The following is a 22,205-nucleotide window of genomic DNA, read 5'->3' as shown; positions in this document are numbered from 1 at the left end:
AGGAACACTTAAATAACTCTTCTTAATAATTTCTATCTATCTATCTATCTATCTATCTATCTATCCATCCATCTTTATTAAGGCCAGACCAGGCAGTCCTCTGCTGTGTATGTATGTGTTGGGGGCCTCAGTCCAGCTAGTGTGTGCTGCCTGGTTGGTGACTCAGTATTTGAGAGATCTCAGGAGTCCAGGTTGGTTGAGACTGCTAGTCCTCCTATGGGGTCACCCTCCTCCTTAGCATCTTCCAGCCTTTTCCTAGTTCAACCACAGGGGTCCCCAGCTTCTGTCCATTGGTTGGGTATAAGTATCTACTTTTGTCTCAGTTAGCTGTTGGTAGGGCCTCTCAGAGGGCAGCCATCCTAGACTCCTGTCTGTAAGTACATCATAGCATCAGTAGTCGTGTTAGGTACCAATTTGGGCCTGTCACTGGACCTCTTTTTCCTCAGGCTCTTCTCCATCTTTGTCCCTGCAGTTTTTCCTCCCTCCCTCCCTCCCTCCCTCCCTCCCTCCCTCTGATCTTTCTTTCTTTCTTTCTGTCTGTCTTTCTGTCTCTCTACGTAGTCCTAGCTGTCCTAGAACTCACTCTGTAGGCCACACTGGCCTAGAACGACCAACTACCCCTGCCTACCAAGTGCTGGGATTAAAGGTGTGCACCATCACACCCAGACTTTAATATTTTCTTTCAGTGTTTGGGTTTCAAGTAAGAATACATGTATTCAGTTAAGTATAGGTTTGGCTCGCCTTGTTTTATAACAAACAAATGTGTTTCTTCAGACAGCTGCACCAGCCGCAGGCCTGTGCACTGGTGTAGGTTGGGCTGCATGCGTACCCGGCACTCGGATGAGTCAGAAGCAAGTGCATGCTTCCCCTTTCTCCCGAGGGATTCTTTAAACAGAAATAATTCCACAGTAAACAATTGGAAGCTGAACTAAAAACTCCAGTCCGGTTTAATAAACACCTTCGCTCATTTCTCAACTAAGTTGAAAGGAAAGATATACAAGGGTGAGGAAGGATTGTTTGTTTCTTTGGGAATTTTAATTCTGCTAAAGTACAGGCTGGGTTAGAGAACCGATTGTTGGTTAAACAGAATTTATTTTGCTAAGATGTCACTTGAATGGGTTTTTGTCTCTCAAGTACGTTTTCCAGGCTGCCCTTCTGTGCAAAATAATGGGAGCCTCCTCCCTCCCATGCCTGGAAGCTCTTCATGCTTTAGACGGCTCTGTTCACTTCTGTGTTTTCTTGATGAAGACAATGAGGCCTTAACTAAGTTAATAACAGAGTGGGAGCAGGTTCTGGCCCTGTGCCAGGCAATCATAAACAGCAATTCCGACCGGCTTCCCGACATCAACATCTACCAGCTGAAGGTGCTCGACTGTGCCATGGATGCCTGCATCAACCTGGGGATGCTGGAGGAGGCGTTGTTCTACGCCATGCGCACCATGGAGCCGTACCGGTGAGTGCCGGGCAGGGCAGGGCTGGGACTCAGCTGCCTCCACTGTGGGCTCGGGATGGGATGGCCGCTGTTCTGACTGATATAAGACTGCTGTCCCATCAAGTGTTCCTACCAGCAGTTAGCAAACAAAACCAAACCTTGTCTCGTTCATTCCTGTTTCTTCACACATCCGACAGTCACTGGTAACGCTGTTTCCAGGATCCTTGACCTCTGCTTGTTCTGAAATGAGTTAAATACTGTTGCTGTGTGAGAAGGGGTGATTATAATACAGTATGCAGCTTGCAGTGTAAGGACAAATAGGGAGGGGCCAAAGAGGAGCACATGACTCAGTCCTCTCTTTGGATCGACTATGCAGGTGAGGGTGATAGATCTGATGCTCTTAGGCTAACAATAGTGGTGGGTCTCCTCTGTCAGAATTCACATTTGTCAGAGTGCTTATGTGCACATTGTTGGCCCTTGTAGCCATCTTGTGACCAGGTAAGAGAATTGGAGACTATTCTTCTCCAGTGAGTCATTGGATCAGAGAAGAAACTATTGGTGAACTACGAGTAATTCATTACATTATGTGTTGTGCATGCACACACGTGTGCATATGTACATAGCATGGTGTGTGTGCATACATGTGCATGTGTTTGAAGGCAGGACCTGGCTCTGTGGCCCAGGCTAGCCTCCAACTTGTGATTCTCCTCCCTCTGCCCTCTTTCCTAGCCTGGGCTACAAGAATATGCCACCATAGCTGATGGAGACTTATTTTTTCCTGCCTATGCTCAGATCCTCCAGGTGTGTATGTGCTAGGTGGTCTTGTAATGTGGAAGAGCTCCGAGAGGAAAGGGAGACTGAAGTCTAGTGCTAAAGGTCTGGGCAGTACAGCAACAGTTTTCCCTGGAAAAAGAAGAGAAATGGAGGCTGAGAACAAGCCAGCGGAGAGGATGCAGGGCAGATGAATAATCTGAGAGCCGAGTTACCCAGTGCCCAGCACAGGGCAGGTCACCACAATGAAGACAGTGGCTACATGGGATATAAAGGGGGCAGTGTCTGCAGAGCAGGACACCTTTCCTGGGTGTAGTCTTCCCCATTCTACAGATGATACATACATGGCCTAGCCAAAGAGGGTGAGGCACGGGGAGAATCCAGGCCTAGACCTCTGGGACATGGGACAACAGGTACAGGGAGTGGTTCTAAGTGAAGCAGGTGGGGCACTGCCTGTCCTCCCTGGAGGGGAGCCTGGGTGACCGACAGCAGGGAGGGGAAATTACCTCATTCTGCATGTCAAGAATAGAAGTAGGTTTAGAATCCAGGCTGTCACTATCAAGAGAGATATCCATCCTGTGTGACCCTAGGCCAGCAGTCAGATCTGGGCTGAGAAGAACCTGAAGGTAGCCAAGGCCCCTGTAAACAGGTAGGTGTCAGAGACCCACAAGCCAGCCAAGTGGCTCCAGACCCATGGGTGTTTCCAGACTTTGGCAGGTGGCTGCTTTTGTTCCCTTGTGGTGAACAGCTTTGGAGCTGTCTGTGAGTCAGCTCTAATCTAACGTGTAAGATGCTGCCTGGAGGGTTGAGACCAGAGACTTTCCCATGAGCAGTGGAATGTCTGTTAGGGGTGAGGAATCTTGTGGGTTTTCTGGAAGAATGAATTAAATATAGAGAGATAAGGCCGCTCTCTCAGAGCCGCACTGAGCGTTGACGTGGCAAGCAGTCTGTGATGGTTGGCACAGTCTCAGAAGGCTGGGGCCTGGCCTCGGGAGCCCAGAACACAGGCAGCACAGTGAATGGATGGACCTAGGCCAGGAGCTACAGACTGAGAAATTCTGCCTTTCTCCAAGGGCTCTGTGGCAGTACCGGTCCCCCATCCTTGGCTGGCTGGCCTTTGAAGCAGATTCTTGCCTTATCTTTTCCTTCACTTTGCCATCCAGTCTACCCTGCCAAGGCCAACTTGAAATGGCCCTTTAGATTGCCCCACCAGTAAGCTCTCAAAGTCCTGATTGCATTTGAATCCTCTTTCGTACATGTGCAGAGACTTCTGCACAGCACTGACCCAGCCCCACTTAGCTGGCAGTTTGACCAGCGAGCACTCACGTCAAACAGAAACTTTATGCATAGATGAGGCCATGTTCTCCACAGCATATTCCCTCGTGTGTGAGAAACTTTCAATTACGTTTTCGTGGCATTGGCCAATCACGTTCTCCTGGTAAATGTGTGTTTTGTCCTCGTACACAGAGACAGGTTTTCAAGCCTGTTTCATTCTCTTCTCCCTAGGGCTCTATGAGGGATTGCTCTGCAGCATGCTGCCCTGACCCACTTCCACTGAGTAGGACTCGTGCCATTTGCCATCAGAGGGACTGTAGAGCCAACTTGATGAGCAGTCTAGAACCCACACAGTTAAGAGACTCAAGGAACACACTTTGCCCTTTCCCTTTTAGCTCAGAACAGCGATATGGGGAGCACAGACCAATGGGTGAGATAGATGCCCCATGAGCCCCTGTCCACCTAGGAACAGGAAGGGAATGGGAGGTGGCGATGGCTTTCATGTGCTGTCAGTCACCTACACAGTGGCCTGTGGCTGCTCTAGGCCAGCCTTTGCTGCCGTTTAACCAAGGACACAACGGTTAGGGAGGCGTGGGTTACTGATCTGTGACTGGATTACCATCTGTAGGAATAATTTGACAATGTCAATGTGCTATTTGTCGTGCCTGGATTGAGGTCAAGCCTCGACTGAGCACTTTGTCAGTCGTGACCTTGGGTAAGCTTCAACTGCTGACCTTGGAGGACAGTGTGTCCAGATCCCATCTTTGTCGAGCCTGCTGTTTTCAACCCCCTGCTTTGCGACTCACTTATTTTCACCCAATAGATCTCACTTAGCTTTATGGTGCAATTTACTACAGACCTTTTTTTTTTATTAAGTCTTCCACAAAGCAAAATGTCCGAGGCAAAGCATACCTCATTCTCTCAACAGATATACATGGTGCTATCCCAGAATCGTGCCGTAGTTTGATTTCCACTCTGTTCACTGTGTCAAACCATTTGATTCCTCTTCGTGTGCTGATGTGGTCCGGTCCTCATGGCATATCAGTACAAACTCCTAACTGCTTGCCTGCTCGATTTCAAGTCATGCTCACTTTAAATTTGGGTAGCTATCATCTCCAAATTTTACCCTACCCACCACAAGGTCACTTTGTCCTCAAGGGAATATGAATAAGGTGGCTCTGATCATATATCATCACCATCATCATCCTTAAGTAGTAGTAGTAATATAGTTGCCTTGACCTACATTTATTTCAAAATATATCATGGCCTTCTCCATCCCCTTAATCAAAGCCTATGGTGAGATTTGTTGATATTCATTTTGGTCACAATAGTACTTTTGTGCCCCTGGAAATGACACAGTGTAAGTCACCTGGGGGCAATGCAGAGAAGAAGCAATGGAAAGAACACTGGAGGTCTGGTGCAAATGTCCATGGTCCTATGCCATAGAGAGCTGGGAGAAAAGAAGAGTGCTGGGGAGAAAAAGCCAATGAAAGGAGCTGATTCCAGCTTAGACAGGTGTCTGTCCTTTCTCGTCAGGGAGAATGGGGTCAGCAGGAGGAGAAGGGAAGTATGACTGGGGACTGGCAGCCATGACATGTTTACAAGTCAGGAGGTATCAGTAACCCAGGAGATGCTGACATTACATGGCTGTGGCATCACCTGCCATGTTGCTTGCCCTTTTGTGACTAGCCCATCACTTCTGCGTTTTCTCCAGAGAACAGTTAACTGAGAGCCCAAGGAAATGGCCGGACCAGTGAGGGATACAATTTTCTCCTCGGATCAAGTGCTTTTGTTTCCTGTGATTCGTTGACAGATCTTAATATTTCATTCATTTTTCTGTTTCCTTAAAGCCTGACATAGACAGGACTGAGACCATCCCTATAGCATCGCTGGTCCTGGTATAGACTGGGCTGTCTGCAGCTAAGACCATCCCTATAATATTGCTGGCCCTGGTATAGACTGGGCTGTCTGCAGCTAAGACCTTCCCTATAGCATCGCTGGCCCTGGTATAGACTGGGCTGTCTGCAGCTAAGACCTTCCCTATTAGCATTGCTGGCCCTGCATGCCAGTTGGACATCAGTCTGCTTCAGTCTGATACAGCCTAGTAAATTATTTCACAGGATGCCTTAACAACACATTCTCATCATGTCCCCACATGGCACCCCTCTGCATAGGGGTGCCCCAGAGGTTTTTCTGTCTGTCTCAATCTCTTTTTATAAAGCCACAGATTGGATTAAGGCCCACCGCAAAGGCTTCATTTTAACCCAATTACCTCTTTAAAAATCCTACCCCCAAATGCTGTCTCATTTTGAGGTCTGCAAATAAGGGATTATGGGAGGATTAGAATTTGGCCCATATTTTTGGTGGTCTATATGCAGCTTAAACACTGGCTCTTCCCTATTTGTAAAAGTTACCCGTCCCAAGGATTGGTCCCTTTGCATCTACTCAAGTCATCATGAGTGTGTGCCTAGTAGAAGTCATTCTTGAAAGAAAAAATAGCCTTTTAGCTTATAGGGCTTCTATTTGAGTTCAGGAGATCCATGGGTATGCAGTGGCCCTTGTCAGCATGGGTAGGAGCAACTAGAGTCACCCTGGAGACTTCCTTCCTAACCAGCCATGTAGACACTGGCTGGCTGAGGGAAGAAGCCAGCGCCTTCACCTACTACCTGCCCCCAGCTCCGGTTGCGCATGCTCAGGACGGAGTCTTACTGCTGAGTTTTGCCGCTTCCTGTGCCAGCTCCTGGGGCAGACTACAGAACCCTGTTGTTTGCCTGTCTGGCTTGTCTTGGTGGGCAATCTTTCTTTCTGGCATCTCTTCTTAGGGTCAAAGATCCTAATACCCCTTTCCTTCAAATCCTACCACTGTGGGCAGACAAGCAAGAAGAAAGCCATCCTCCACCCTTGGGGCCAAATCACTGGAAACCTGTACTGTTTGGTGTTCCGCAGAGTCTAGGAGCAGTGCATGTGCCCTGAGAAATTATCTCTGGGCTTCCTACTCATGAAAGAGTTCCTGGAATAAACACATTTTCCATCTCCATTCACGTTTTCTCTTACTCTTCCCCCAAGGTATTACAGAAGCTCTTTGGCTCTCCTGACGGAGAATCTTCCCTTTCTTATTATGACAAATTGTAGCTGATCTGAGGGAATCTTTGGGATGCGGTGTCTTCCTCCCGTTGAATCAATCTTGTGGTTACAGCTACCCACAAAGCTATCTACAAAGCTGCCATTTCTTTTTCTTTTCTCACCTCTTAGAAGAGAAAGTAGGCTGTGTGTGTGTGTGTGTGTGTGCAGAAAATGATAGATATAATGTTGAAAAGCTTAAAAATGTTTAAAACTAATTTGAATTACATATAAAGCATATATTTTATGATTATAAAAATTTGGTCAGTACCAAATTCCTCGCCATTTGTTTGTATATTCTGAATAAAATCCATATTGAGTTTTTTAGAAGTTCCCCAAGGTTGGATGAATGGACTATCAACTAAATTGCACAAAGCAAACTGATTTCTCAAGCCTCATAAATGTGATGAGAGTAGAGAAAGTTGATAGCATTTGTAAAGAACAGTGAGAGGTCCTTGAGAGAAGCAAGAAGATGGCGAGCAAATGCCCTTCAAAACCATAGTTGCAGCTTCCGAGATAGCCAAGTTATTCTGAGCAAGAAAAACACCCTCTGAACGAGTTAATAAAAAGCCCTTGAGCTTGTTAAAGCAGACTGCCATGAAAAATGGTTAATATTCTCATTGTTCAATGTATCCAAGGGAAGAGGTGCAGCCAGCTGGTAAGATAGACAATGGGCAGCCAGAACCCCAGAACAAGGGAGGTCCCAGCTCCGGGAGTGGTGGGGATGTGGAGACAGCACCCTGCTCTGCTGAGAGTGAAATGGATGATAGAAATTGCTCTGTCTACAACAAAGGACACCAATCATACTAACACTGCCCTTCAGAATTAAAGAGGAAACAGCCTGCTCTCACTTGTAATGGGAAGCATCGCTGTAATGTCCTCCCAAAGTGAGATAAATCGAGTTCGCCAACTATAAAAGCATCTTAAGCTATTTGTTAGCCTCAGCTTTCTAGACGAGTAGGTAAAAGGACCTGAAGAGCCCTCCTTCACCTTTCGGCGTTCTTAAACCCAAGGCTGATTGCTGTGATTTATTAAGAGCCTGCTGTGGTCTAAGCAACTTGCCCATCCTTGTAACCCTCACAGCCCCACCAAGGAAGGGCTCAGCCGGGCCTGCCTTCCAGAGGAAGAAGCTGATATTCTCATGACTTGCTCTTCAGTGATAGAGCCATGGCCGAAAGCTCAAACCTCAGGCACATTTATTTTACTTCTTTTAGAAAGTCCTTTGAGTCAGAGGGAATTTGAGTTCTGGTTTGGATATCAGATGTCCCCAAAGGCTTATGTGTTGAAGATTTGGTCCCACAGTAGTCAAAGTTGATTGGGTCATGGTGGCCTTTTATATATCAAGAGACTGATCTGTTAATGATTTCATAGCTGATCGACTATTAGAAGGTGGGACTTCATTGGAGGAATATGCCTTTGAAGGGTGTGTCTTGAGTGTCTCTAGCCTCCTCCCCTCTCTTCTTTTCTCCCTCCCTCCTTCTTCCCCTCCCTCTCTGTTGTCTTCACTGCTATGAGGTAAGAAGCTTTGCTCTACCTCACGTTATTGCTTTGATGTCCTGCCTCATCTTAGGCCCCAAAGCAACAGAGCAAGGCACAAGCCCTTCTCGTCACACATGATTGTGGGTGGGGTTAGTGTCTGGTCACAGTGAGGGGAATGTTGTCAGATACACCAGATTTGGTTGATTATAAAGCAGAGAGTCACCACACATACACTGCAGAGAGCTATGATCGGCTTTCCTCTCCCTAACCCTGCCTTCCCACTGTAGATGGACTTTGAACCAGTCCATCATGATTGACAGAAGCCCAACTTGACATGTACACACCCAGACGGGCACTTGCTGCCCGCTGCGCTTTACAACCAGGGACAGGTCCAAAGTATCCAGGGTACAAAGATACCGTCCAAGCTATATACTGTCCTTCCTTCACTCCTTTCCCACAGTGTACACGAAGATAGCTTTCAGCACCTCCGGTTCACACCCTTTATCCCCACAACAGAGGGTGTGTTCTGTGCTCCCAAGAGCCATGTTTAACAGTGTGCATTTTACAGAGACCACTTTGAGTCTCTCTAACTATTTTGTTATAAGAGAGACAGGCACTGGCAGCTCCTCAGGACTGTAGGTTTAGTATGGGATGCCCATCTTCCAGGAGCTTAGAGGATAAGTAGATTCCACCAGCTGGAGGAATGGTGCCTACAATGTTCTTCCACTCAGAAATAGCCTGGTGAAGTGTCATGTAGAAAAGAATTCAAAGGGAGGAAAGAGATCCAAAGGCCAACAAGCCAGACCAGCAGAGAAAGCAACATCGGAATTCTGCAAGAGCCAATTCCCAGACTCTCAGAGGCAGCAGCAAAGCTCACGTGGACTAAGCCGGCTGCTTCAAAGGAAGACTTAATTATAAGGAAAAGGTGGATCTGGGAGGTAGGCAAGGTCACATCTGTGGGACACAAGTCACAGAGCTGGCGTGCCCACTTAGTTCTGCGAAGGTTCTTGGCCCCTGGTGTGTATCATCTATTTCAGTCGGTAGACAGCTCTGTTCATGTTGGAGATGCCGCCAGGAGAGTACACCTGGATTTCAGCAAGAAGTCTGAAAGCATCTCTGGTACATTTTCTATAAATAGAAAAATACGAACTGGTGAGATTTAGTTACACCTTTGAAACAGCTGTTTCTGCTCCCTAGTTATTAGCAGATGGATGGACCCTTTGGGGGAAATGAGTGGGGATATGCCTCTAAGTGGCCTTTAAAATATGATCCTAAGTCATCATTTTTATCTGAATGAATAAAATGAATAAATAGAACTTACACAATCATATTTTTCAAGGGATTCAAAGCTGGGAAGAATAAATAATACTTCAGGGGACAAAACCAAGCTCAAAAACATCATTTTAGTCAGAAACATTTGGTGGGTATCAAAAATGAGCAGGGGTATATCAGAAGTCTACATTGGAGCTTAGGTAGCAGTAAGCTAACACAAATGACGTCTACTTCTACACAGTATATATGCAGGGTATCTGTGTATATACCAATATATACAAATCATTAGGATTAGCTATATGGCATATATTTTTAAATTAAAATGGTTCCTAACCATAAGAAGATAGATTTTAAGTCCTAAAAACATCCAAGAGGACATTTTGGACAGGAGCTGCTTTTTTAAAGCTGGCATTAGGTTTATAAGTTCGGTGTTGCCTGCCAGCACTGTGTGGCCCTTTTCACTTGACCAGGATATGGAAATGGGAAAGCCAGGAGGGTCCTGCTCAGGCCCTCTGAGACCCAGAGAGCCGAAAGAAAGCAAGTACCCCACTGGTACTCATGAGTTTTCAATGAGAAGATAGCTTTTAATCTAAAAATAACTAATGAGAACAGACACTAATCCCTGTTGAGATGGGTAGATACAATGTAGTTTATCTGGGTTTATGGGAACACAGCATCCCTTTCAAGGAATCTTATTTAGTCCCTTTGACCTGCTTCTTGATCATCCATGAGCCCTCTGTCCCCAGGGCTCCAAGCACAGGCAAATGCCTTTGTTCTTTAAACAGTGTTCTCCAAAGTAAGTTTCATGGAGATAATGTCCCCCCTAGCTTGTGAATAGTGGTTTCAGGTCACTTTGCTGTTACCAAGGCCCCATGCAAAGCCTGCTACATTGTTTCCAGATATGAAAGTTTGCCAGCAGTTGCTTGTCAGTGTGGTTGGAGCTTTTCAGTCTGGATGCCTGACCTACTAGCCCACCTACCCAGCTGCCTCTGCTGCGGTTCTCTTCTCTTCACTGCTTCTTTTGAATTTTTCCTGATATCATTCCTATTTGTTATGATTCCCTAAGTAACATTTTCAAACTTGTATCTACTAATGAAATTATTTTCACACACACACAGAGAGAGAGAGAGAGAGAAAGAGAGAGAGAGAGAGTGAGAGAGAGAGAGAGAGAGAGCTAAATAAGCCAAGGGTGGTGGGACATGCTTGTAATTACAACACTGGGAAGATGGAGTTGTCAGGAACTCAAGGTCAGTTCTGACTACATTACAAGTTCAAAACCAGACACACAAACAACAATAAATAAACAACAGATAAACCTAACTAACTAAATGTATTCTATTTTTCCAACCCTCATCACACTTTACATTAAAAAGAAAAAGCATTCTTTTATTGGCTTCCTTGAAACATCAAACGACATACTGCAGGTTTTCTCATCCTCTGAGCTGTAGCTAGCTTCCCTTGTTTCTGACTATGGAAGATGGAGGCTTGTCTCCCTCACTCACCACAGAGGATGTGAATATAAAATTCTCAATTCAAAGTCATTTTCAATGACAGGCACAAAGACCTGTTGCCAGGCTCCTGCGAGCATTGTCTCAGGAGCCTGTCGGACTCACTTCCTTTGATCTGCCCACTTTGTCCTTCTGCAAGCGGTCAGGAATAGCTCTTTGATGTGTTTAGGCCTAAGCATTTTTTTTTTCATTCATGCAAGTCTATTTTATTTTAAAGACTCTTGTCTTGCTATTATCCCTGTTGAAATTTGTCTATTTTCTTTTCTAATTTAGTCTTCTCTGTTTTTCTGAAGATGTCACTTGTTAAGCTGTTTTTATGTCTTGCATCTCTTGTGTTCTAGAGGCTATCTGGGATTTTTATCTTCCAGGTCATTAATTGGATTTTGTATTTCATCAAATTTATTTTTTAATTTACAGGAATACAATCTTGATCTTTGGTGTATAGCTCCCCTCCTTATGCATTTATTTATTTATTTTAAACTTTTGTCGATTCTGCATCTTGGAAACCTAAGGGTTTTTTTTTTTTAATTCTCTTTCATTTGCTAGATGATCTTAATTTTCTTCAAGTTCAGTTTTTGCTCTATTTGCTCTGATTTCTTGGTAATTTTTGTTTGTTTGTTTTGAGTTTGGGGCTTTTCTTCATTGCTTATATTTTAAAACAACTTTCTTGATATAAATTACATATACATAATCCCTCCCTGTAATAAACAGTCAAGTGGCTTTGAAGCCCCCCCCCCCGAAGTTTATGCCTGCACTCTCCAATCTTCTCAAATACAACCTGCTCCCACCCTTACTCTAGGCGATGACTATACCTTCATATATGAAAGGGATAGAAAGCCTACATTATACGTTTGGGCTCTCAGAATGGAAGGCAGTAAGAAGCCAGTGGCAGGGAAGGAAGGAAAACCAGAGGTGGGGATCAGGACCCTCGAGGGGCCAGAGAGGAGCTAGGGCAGGCAGGTTGTCCTGCTGCTCTGGGTTTGCTTTGTGGCCAAGGTTAGAGAACATTCTGTTGTAGATGATGATGTGGTAGAATAGTTTGTTCTGTTTACAGTTGTTTCCTGCATGAGTGACCTAGCACATAGTAGGTAGATTCAGTGCACATAGTAGGCATGCATTGGTAGATTCAATGCACATAGTGAGGTATGCATTGAATTGGCCCTGGGGTTGCTGTAGGTGGGAGGGATGGTTCCTGTATTAGGGTTTTCTAGACTTTAGAGTTACTGATACAATGAATGACTATATATAGGCTGCCAGCAAGAGGTGTGCCCAAGATTAAATGTGGATCTTCCCACCTGAAAAAAAAAAACTGAATTAAAGGTATATCTTCCTATCTCAAAAGACCCATATTAAAAGTGGGTCTTCCCAGTTCAAATTATTTAATTGAGAAAAAAATCCCTCACAGGTGAACCCAGCCACTTGGGCTTTAATTAATTCCAGATTTAGTCAAGTTGACAACCAAGAATGGCCACCACAACCACCGCATATGAACTCGACACACAATAATATCTCCTTATGCCATACTTAATTTCAAAACGAAAACAGTAACCTGGTCGTATTTATGCGTAACATGATATAAGTATCCCACATACAATCACAACACGTTATACATTCAACAAGGTCATAAATCTACCTAAACTGATAGAACTATCTCTCATACAACCACAAACACATTACAAAGTTTACAATAGGTGGTAATGTTCCTTGAGGGACATTCTTCTGATTATCTCCAAATTTAAGTATGAGAACAACTAAAATTCTCTTAATTACATAATGAGGAAGTTGATGAAAGAAAATACAAATTTCCATACAAACCACATTATTAACAAAATATGACAGAAACACTCGTGTTGGTCATAATCCTCGTTTCTGTAACTGGTCGTATGGTCTTAGCTGGTATTTATAGCTACCTTCCTCTACTAAGTATTTTGTGTTTCCTCCACCTCAGCAAGCAGCTCAGCAGGGTTTGGCTCTTTTCCTGGAGGAGTGACCCACACCTCCATTCCTGACTAATCTATACCCTTTCTTACCTATTTGCATTAGGTTGTTATCGTTTCTTATTGACCTTTATCACAGGACATGGTACTGTAAGACACTAAAGTGTCTCCTATACTTTAGATATTCTTAGCTCTATTGTGGAGAAGGCAATCCAGTTTTTCCTTGGTAATCTGAGTCAATCATCTCTCTAAACACTGTTATTCCTTTCATAGCTTGTTGGCTTAAGGCCATTAGAAGCCCAGTGCGGCCAGGGTGCCATCTGTGTCTCATCCAACGGAATGTTTGTCGTGGTTCCTGGCAGGAGCACATATCACTTGTAGACCAAAACTTTTAGGCCAGCAGAATTTGGGAAATCAAAAATTTTTCAAGGGGGCCACTAGGGATGATTGTGAATGGAACTATTCCTCTTTTCATCCCTTGATCCCTGGACCCGTGGATCCTAGCTATGGAAAAAAAAACTTTACCGTATTATTGAACACTGCCTTCAATCATACACCACCTTCTGGAGAACCCCGCCCCTGCCATCCAGGCTGCTATTACCTAGTTGGCACTGTAACTGTGTCTTCAAAAGGCCATTCCATCTTTCTATCAGACCAGTGGCTTCCATGACCATGTGCCCACTGTCACATTCCTCTGGCTGGGAAGTGAGTTCTTTCATCAGAAGTGATGCTGTGCAGAATACAGTGGCAGTGGATTAGGCATTCTGTAAGTCTACCAGTGGTCGTTTTGCCAGAAGCATTACATGGTGGAAAGCAAATCTGTAACCAAAATGAGCATCCGATCCAGTAAAGACAGACCATTATCCGTTCCACAGAGGAAGTGATCCAGTGTAGTCAACCTGCCACCAGGTTGCTGACTAGTCACCATGGGGAATGCTGCCATATCTGGCTGGGGCTCAGTGTCAGTCTCTGCTGCTGGCAGATCTGGCATTCAGCAGCAGCTGTAGCCACGTCAGCCTTGGTGAGTGGAAGTCCATGTTGAGTCCATGCATAAGCCCCATCTCCGCCACCATGGTCACTTTGTTCATGGGCCCAATAGGCAATGACAGGGATGGCTGGGGAAAGAGGCAGATGGTCCCCAGAGCAGGTCATCCTATCTACTTGATTGTTGAACACCACCTCTGCTGAAGTCATTTTTTGATGAACATTTACATGAGACACAAGCCATTTCACATGCTTCAGCCATTATGAAGAGATGTATCCACATGCTTTTCCCTGATGTCTTTCTCACCTATTTTCCAGTTCTGCTCTTTCTAGGTCTCTGACCATCCAACCAATCCTTTGCTACAGCCCATAAATCAGTGAACAACTGTATATCTGGGTGTTTCTCCTTCCAAACAAAGACTATGACTACTTGTACCGCCTAAAGTTCTGCCCACTGTTAAGATTTCCCTTCCCTGTTATCTTTCACGGTTGTCTCAGAAAGTTGTTATAATGCTGCAGCTGCCCATTTCTGAGGGATGCCTGCATAATATTGCAGAAACTTCAGTGTAACACACCCTAGTCTTCTCTTCCCCAGTCAGCTGATCATAAGCAACACCCCACGAGGCTGAGCATGCTTGGCAGCAGACACCATTGTAATGGGAGTAAAAACCATAAGCATTTGGGCAACTTCTTCATGCAACTTGCATTTGCTTTCAGGCCCTGCTCAGGCCTGATCGTGTATATACCATTGCCAGTTGGTAACGCATTGCTGCTGTGCACATACTATTTTATAGCTTGGTGGATCAGATAATGTTGGGTGGCTCATGTCATATGGTTACTTGGTAGCCCATTATAAAACATTCAGTCTCCACTAAGGCCCAATAGCAAGCCAAGAACTGCCTCTCTAAAGGAATGTAGTTGTCTGTAGATGATGGTAGAGCCTTTCTCTAAAATCCCAAAGGTATCTTTTGTGATTCTCCTATAGTGGCCTGTCAAATGCTCCAAACAGCATCATTATCTGCCACTGACACCTCAAGTACCATGAGGTCTGCTGGTCCAAGTGGTAGAGCAGACTGCACAGCATCCTGGACCTATTGAAGAGCCCCTACCCCAACAAAGCTAGCAGCTTTCTGCCTCACTTGGTATGTGGGCTGGACTGACGCATCCAAGTGAGGAATGTGCTGTGTTCTCAGTCCAAATAGGCCCATTAAACATTGTGTGTCTTTCTCAGCGGTAGAGGGACCAGATGCAATAACTTATCATTCGTCTTAGAAGGGTTATGTCTGCATGTCTAAAACCACTGGCCTCCTAAGAAGAATTTTACTTATCTAGAAGGCCCTTGAATTTTGGTTTCATTTATTTCCCATTCTGTGATATACATGAATATTGCCAAGTCCAATCTGGTTGCTACCTCCTGCATACTTGGTCCAATCAGCACAGTGTCATCAATTTAGTGGAACAATGTGATATTTTGTGGAAGAGACAGATGACCATAATCCCTTTTAATTAATTTATGACACAGGGCTGCTAGAGAGTTAGTATACCCTTGAGGTATACATGTATACTGCTGGCCTTGCCAATTGAAAGCAGATTGCTTCTGATGGTCCTTATGGACAGGTGCCCAAAAAAGGCAGTCATTAGACCAGTAGCTGCGTATCATGTACCAGGAGATGTGTTAATCTACATACCACCTCTGGTAGAGCAGCCGTAATCAGAGTCATGACTCGATTAAGTTTTCAGTAGTCAACTACCATTCTCCATGATCCATCTGTCTCCTCACTGGCCAGATAGGAGAGTTAAAGGGAGATGTGGTGGAAGTCACCATCCTTGCATCTTTTAAGTCCTTGATGGTGGCACTAATTTCTGAAATTCCTCCTGGGATGTAATATTGTCTTTAATTCACCATTTCATGATAGAAGCAACTTCAGTGGCTTCCATTTGGCCTTTCTAACCATAATAGCCCTCACTTCATAGCTCAGGGAACTAATGTGAGTATTCTGCCAACTTGGAAATATGTCTGTTCCAATCATACATTCTGGAATGGGGAAAATCACTCCAGGATAAGTTTAGGCACCTATTGGATCTACGGCAAGTAAAACTTCAGCCAAAACTCCATTAATCAACAAACCTCCATGAGCCCCTACTTTAACTCTAGGGCCCCAATGTTTCTTGGTGTCTCCCAGAATCAGCGTCAATTCAGATCTAGTATCCAAAAGACCCCAGAAAGTCTGAATGCTTTCTTTTTCCCAGTGTACAGTTACCCTTGTAAAAGGCTGTTAGTCCCTCAAGGGAAGGACTGGAGAACAGCTAACAGCAAAACCTGTAGGCATTTTATCAAGCTCTTTCCTCAGGGGAACTTGGGCATCCCTTCATACAAAGGGTTCTAGGTCTGCAAACTGGCTCAAGTCTAGAAATTGGTTTACAGGCCGAGATTCCCATTTGCCATAGTCCAATGTAGCCTTTCTTTCATTTGTTTGAGAACTTCTCTGCTTATACAGATCAAACCTAAATGCAGCAGTTTGTTTGTGTGTGTGTTTGTTTGTTTGTTTGCTCTGTTTCATACCTGGAAACATTATGATTGATTAGCCAGTACCAAAGGTTCACTTAGGTCACACTGTGATAAAAATCCCTTTGCTGGTGCTATGGGTCAGCTCATATTGTCATTGGGTTGTCTATGCTGCAATTACAATAGCTAGGATCACCTTGCTTTCGGCAACTTTGTACTGCCACCTGGCCCCTGCTACTCTGGAACCCAACAGAACCTGTTGCATTTAATTCATCCAACTGAGCAGCAACTGCAGCATCTCCAACCCTCAGGCCTGCCACAAGGAAAAGGGCAACAACAAAGCTCTTCTAATGTGCTGGTGCCCTCTCACTATTTTGTGTCTTGTAGGATTAGTGAAGGGCATGTATTCTAGCCCTTCCCATCATGGAGGATTAGGTTTTAGACAGAGTGCCCACTCTAACATTGCAATTTTCCCAAGCCTTAAAAATCTCTTCATCAACACTAAGCCAAGGAATATCAGGCATCTCCAGCTCCTTTCCAGTAGGCCATCTTTGGACAAATGCTTCAACCAGCCATTCAACTTTCTGACACTTTTTTTTTTCTTTATCAGAGTGACCTTCCATATTAAACCTAGATCCGTCCCGCATACAACAGATGTGATTTGTCTCCATTTAGATTGAAAGCCGTGGCTTGGTTAGCTGAATGCCTTACCAAGGCCACACACCCAGTCAGGGGTGAAATATTTCACACTTGAAACATTCTTCCCACCACCTGTCCTTCAAGATGACGGACAGCTTCAGAGTGAAACCTGTGTCCATGATCCTAGGACAAGGAACAGGGCCTTCCTCGAGGTGGCCCTGGCATTGCTGTGGGTGGAGGGAGACTGCCCTTTTGCCCAGGAGGAACTGAGCCAAGAACCCTGCATGCCCTCACATCCCTCAGTTTCAGTTATGAAATTACCTTTGAAATCATTTTCTCTGAGCAACAGAAATACTGACACCTCCTCTCCATTCCAGTTTCTCAGTGAGACTTCATCTCATGTTGTTTCATAGACTTTAAATAAAATGGAAGTTCCATGGGGACTGAAAGGGCTCGGAGATCACGGGGATGGGACTTCCAGCCGCCAGCTAATTCAGTGCAGCTCCCAGGTGGGAAAATCAATGTCTGCCCTGCAGAGGTGAATCGCGTGCGCGTGCCGTAGTGTCAAGCTGCAGACTCGTCCCAGAGAATTGACTGACCCTCCTTGCTTTTCAACTTTCCACTGAAGCATAATTCATGCTTGCCTTTCTTCAGACACACTCTGTGTGTGTTGAGTAGAAATATGAGGCGGTGGCGCCTGGAGGAGATGGCTTCTGTCTGTCTGTCTGTCTGTCTGTCAGAAGGCTGGGCTCAACTAATCAGAGCTAACAGAAGTCTCCAGGCAGCTCCAGGCAGAGATACCCCCTGTACTGAGTTTCACACTCACCAAACCCCTTAATCTGACCTTGTCACTCCAGGCTGGTCATAGTGACGCATTCAGAGGTAGGTCTGGTGTGATGCCACATATGCGGAAGTCCAGCACTCAGCACAGTAGGTGGGTTCAGGCCTGCAAGCTCCAGGCCAGCCTGTGCTATACAAACAAGTTCAGGTGGAGAGAGACAAGAATTTAAAAGCAATTTAATGCGGACTTCCCTGAAGCTAATTTTCATCCCCTCTCCCCCTGCATATCCTTGTCTCCACCCTTCCCAGGACCTCGATTCACCAGAAGTCAGCTCACTGCAGCATTAGAATAATTGCTTCCCACTTGGTGAATAGCCGTTGGCCCCATCCTCATGCACAGCCATGTAGGACTTTCCCACAATCTAAGAACCAAGTCACAAGGTCTCCTTACACTACAGGAGACTGCATGTCCGTTGCTGTTCTGATTGCTCATGACTGTATCTTAATCCTCGGCTGGATAAATCTTCCTACGTGGGCAGATATAGATGCATACGCATGCGCTGGGCTGGGAACAGAACCCAGGGCTTCACGTGTGCCCTGTATCACCGAGCCACACCTCCACCTTCTATGGCATATTTAACATATAATTATTAAAATATTAATTACAACTTATGTTATTTGGAAAATCGCTCCCATTCCTGATAAACTCTGACTGCTTGGGCCCAGAGGGATGGCAGTGGGCTTCCTCCTGGCACCCTGGTAACTTGGCAAATCCAATTGAATCCCTCTGCTTGGCCGAGGGTTTTCAACACTGATGATAGCAGAAGCCTCAGAATAAGGGGCTGGAGCCAGCCTACATCCACATTAAGGCTTCGTGGTAATTCTGGTGCCATTCCTAGCTGGAAGTTAGAGAGGGCTAAGTTCCTCTTCCTCTCTGTGTGAGACTTAGGGATGTACGCCCACACACAGCAGCAACCATCTGCTAGCAGCTACCATAAACAGCTCCCTGTGAAGTGTCCAGCAGCAGATGGAACACAAGACCATGACTACACATGTGTGCCTTAGGTGCTCTTTAGCAGAACCTGAAATCAACCTTCCTGAAGAGACTCCTCTCTCAGGGAGATGCCTTTTGGGAAGAATGATCTACCCAGTGGCGCCAAGCTCTGTAGTGTGACCATAGCTTGTACGTGAGCACAGAGGAGATGGAAAACATGGGACTGTGGGTGGGAGTGAGGGGTATCAGGATCTCAGAGCAGTGCTTTATTTGAAGTCAGTGACCCTCAGCTTTTTCAGTCAGCCTGTCTTTTACTGAACTGGGGCTCACCTTATTCTCTCTCACCCTCCTTAATCCCCTGCCTCCGTATCTAGTCCAAACAGGATCACCCTCCTGTGCTGGCCACAGAAGTATATGTAACTAGCCAAGAGGTATAAACCTGTTTTTAACTTAATAAAACCGGTGGTTTGGGAGAGTCCTGGGTGGTGACACCCTGCAGAATGGCTAATGATCCCTTGGAGCTAGGATCCTTGTATCTGGTAGGAAATAGGCTGACCTCCCAGGCTCTCTTGCCTTCTAGAAGCTACACAGAGAGTCTATCCATTGAAAAGGGTTATCCTGGGCCACCCTGGACCCACCTGTGGCTCTGGGTAGGTAACAAAGCAGATAAAGTCCTATGGAGTGTGGGCCTCTCATTGTCCACAAGGTTAGTTGGTGACCTGAGTTCATTGGTGCTAGTGAAAGGCAAGTCTGGAATAAAGTTGGCTGAAGACACCCCCACCTCCTTTTTCTGTCTTTTCTGTTTGTACCTCTTCCCTCCCATGTCACTGTTCCTCCGGATGCTGCATGAGGAAGCCTGTATTTTTCTCCCGGTGGATTTTTTTTTTTTTTTTTTTTTTTTTTTTTTTTTTTTAGACAGGGTTTCTCTATGTAGCCCTGGCTGTCCTGGAACTCACTCTGTAGACCAGGCTGGCCTTGAACTCATAGAGATCCGCCTGCCTCTGCCTCCCAAGTGCTGGGATTAAAGGTGTGCACCACCACCACCCTGCTCTATGGGTCTTTCTAGAGCGCATTCTCAGGCCCATCTGTTTCACTGGGTCTTCCAACTGGTCCTTCTGCAGCCTGCCTTTTAGGGACATCCATATTGTAAGAGTCAGTGCTGCTTAAGGTCAAAGTGTGGAAGCTCTGACTGTCAAAGTCTGTTTGCTAAGCACTAGCATCGCAGCATCTGCTGGTGCCTAGAAGGTAAGACCTCTGTGGCCATCCACTTGCTTGGGCTCAGACTCACCTGTGTTTTGATTCTCCTGCCCTTCTGGTCCTTGTACCAATTAAAAGAGGTGGCTTGGCTCCTACCACCCCCTTTCTGTCTATTTGGACTCTAACCTATTTAAGTTTTAGTCTCATAAGTCCTGTTGTCATGGTTTCTTTGGTTTTTCTAGCATGCAGGGCCGGGTCTAAAGCTCAGTGGTACAGCTCAGCTCTTGCCTGGCATGCAGGAAGTCCTGCGATTTTCCATTCCCAACACTGAGGGGGAAATCCCACACCGGTCTTCATTTGATAAAAGACAACAGATGAGTAGCTACCCTTATTTATCTCTGATCACCTTATCTTATAATTAAAAACGCCCAAATTCCTATAACGGGGAGTTCCCCCAGAGACTCCCTGTGTGAGCTGTTTATTTGATGGATGGCCCCACAAACCTGTGTGTACACGCCGCATGCCTGATGTCGTTTACGAGGACAGACATAATCCCATGTCCTCAAAGACCTTGTCAGTAGCTGAGGCAGAGCCTGGGTCTGAACAACATTGGGTTTCCTCTTTGGCCATGTGCTTATGAGCCGAAATGAAGATTACCGCGAGTGCTGCTGTAGTCCGAAGAGGACATTTGTCCCTTCAGGGCTTTGATCTGAGGAGGCTGCCTAGGATGTCTGTCATGATTTAGTTTCTGCACCTCCAGCCTGCCAGATGCCAAGTGTGTAATTCCTCAGAGATGGCGGCCAAAGATGCTGAAGTCAACTCTTCAAGAGCCCAGATGGGTCTTGCCACCTACAGGATAGGGAAGTTGGTGGGGGTGCTGGTGTGTAGCCTATCCCTATTTATAGTGCTATCTCAAGCGGTTCTAGTGTGACCTTGGGAGGGGAAGGGGTCATTTTTTTCTGGGCCTGGCTGCCCATGTAGACTAGTTACTTTTTCATGTGTTTCCAAGGAACAACCACTCCATAGGACCTTGAGAAAGTCCACCCACCCACAGCCCCAATAGATCAGATGCCATATAAATTCATTTAAATGTATCAGTGGCTAAGGGTATCAGAGGTTCTCAAGAGCAACTTTGAGGCAAACAGCCCAGTCAGTAGTTGCTGAGAGGCCCTGGCTCAGCCCCCTTTCCTCAGTTCTCACTTCACTAAATGGGGTTAGTAAGTTTTGTTGAAGAGAAGGCTATCAAGGGAGAAGGGCTGTGTGGTCACATTAATTTGTGGAGTAGTAAGTATTGTTTACTGGATGACAGATGTGGTGTGGGACTAGGGTGAGCATGGGGGATAAGGTTCAGGTGGTAGGATCCTGGGAGTGACTGTATCTGGTATCTTGCTCCACCCCCACCCAATCCACTGGCTCTGTTTAAAATGAACCTGCCTATCACCAAGCTGGCAAGGAAGCATGGAGTTCAGATGAGGGGAAAAGAGCCTGTCCTTAACCTGCACAAGAAGTAGGGACCTTGGCCATCTTCATGAATATCTGCCTATTGCTATAGTAGCATTGAGTGAGTCCTTACCATAACGAGCCCACCAACTTGAACTTTAAGTTAAAGTGAGCCTTTTAGTATATCTTAAAATATATTTTAGAACATTAGCAAAAAGGTGGGGGGGAGATAGCTATGCCTTGCAGTAGAGAAACTTGGCAAGCTCCTCCCACAAGTTGAGGCTAGCCTCTTTGGTGGTGGGAGGTGGGTATGTATTCTCTCGGATCTCATACAATGAGAAGAACAGTGTTGAGCATTGAGAGAAGTGAGAGATGGAGTCAGAAGTTGTGCAGAGCACCCGACACCGCTCTTCACAGCTGACAGGGAAGACTGAGACACGTGCAGGTCAGTGAAAACTGGGGAGACAGGGTAGATGATACAGATTTCAGAACAGCAAGATTGCACTACCAGGAAACTAACAAGAGTCGGTTAGCATCTGGAGTTAATCAACAATAACATTCCAATACGAATTTCTCAGTTTTGGTAAGTGTTGCTCAGTAGTGTAAATCATTACTGGAAGGAACTTGAGGATGGGGCTCATGGGGACTCTTCTATGCTACTGAAAAAATATTCTATTAATGTAAAATCATTACAAAACAAAATCCCTACCTTTATTTTTATTTATTTATTTATTTATTTATTATTAGATATTTTCTTTATATACATTTCAAATGCTATCCCGAAAGTTCCCTATACCCTCCCTCTGCCCTGCTCCCCTACCCACCCACTCCTGCTTCTTGGCCCTGGCATTCCCCTGTATTGGGGCATATA

The 22,205-nt window shown here is 45.4% G+C and overlaps 1 protein-coding gene across 1 annotated transcript in view; it reads left to right on the top strand.

Moving 5' to 3' along the window:
* Positions 1–22,205, top strand: part of Smyd3 (SET and MYND domain containing 3) — a 564,623-nt gene that overhangs the window by 469,900 nt on the left and 72,518 nt on the right. The window contains exon 10 of the mRNA XM_021156846.2: positions 1,279–1,453. Within this exon, the coding sequence (XP_021012505.1) occupies positions 1,279–1,453 (175 nt within the window). The remainder of the gene's footprint in view (positions 1–1,278; positions 1,454–22,205) is intronic.

Source organism: Mus caroli, chromosome 1 (assembly GCF_900094665.2).
Source record: "Mus caroli chromosome 1, CAROLI_EIJ_v1.1, whole genome shotgun sequence".
NCBI lineage: Eukaryota > Metazoa > Chordata > Mammalia > Rodentia > Muridae > Mus > Mus caroli.
The sequence above is the reverse complement of the archived record's forward strand: the minus strand, read 5'-3'. Positions and strand labels throughout refer to the sequence as shown.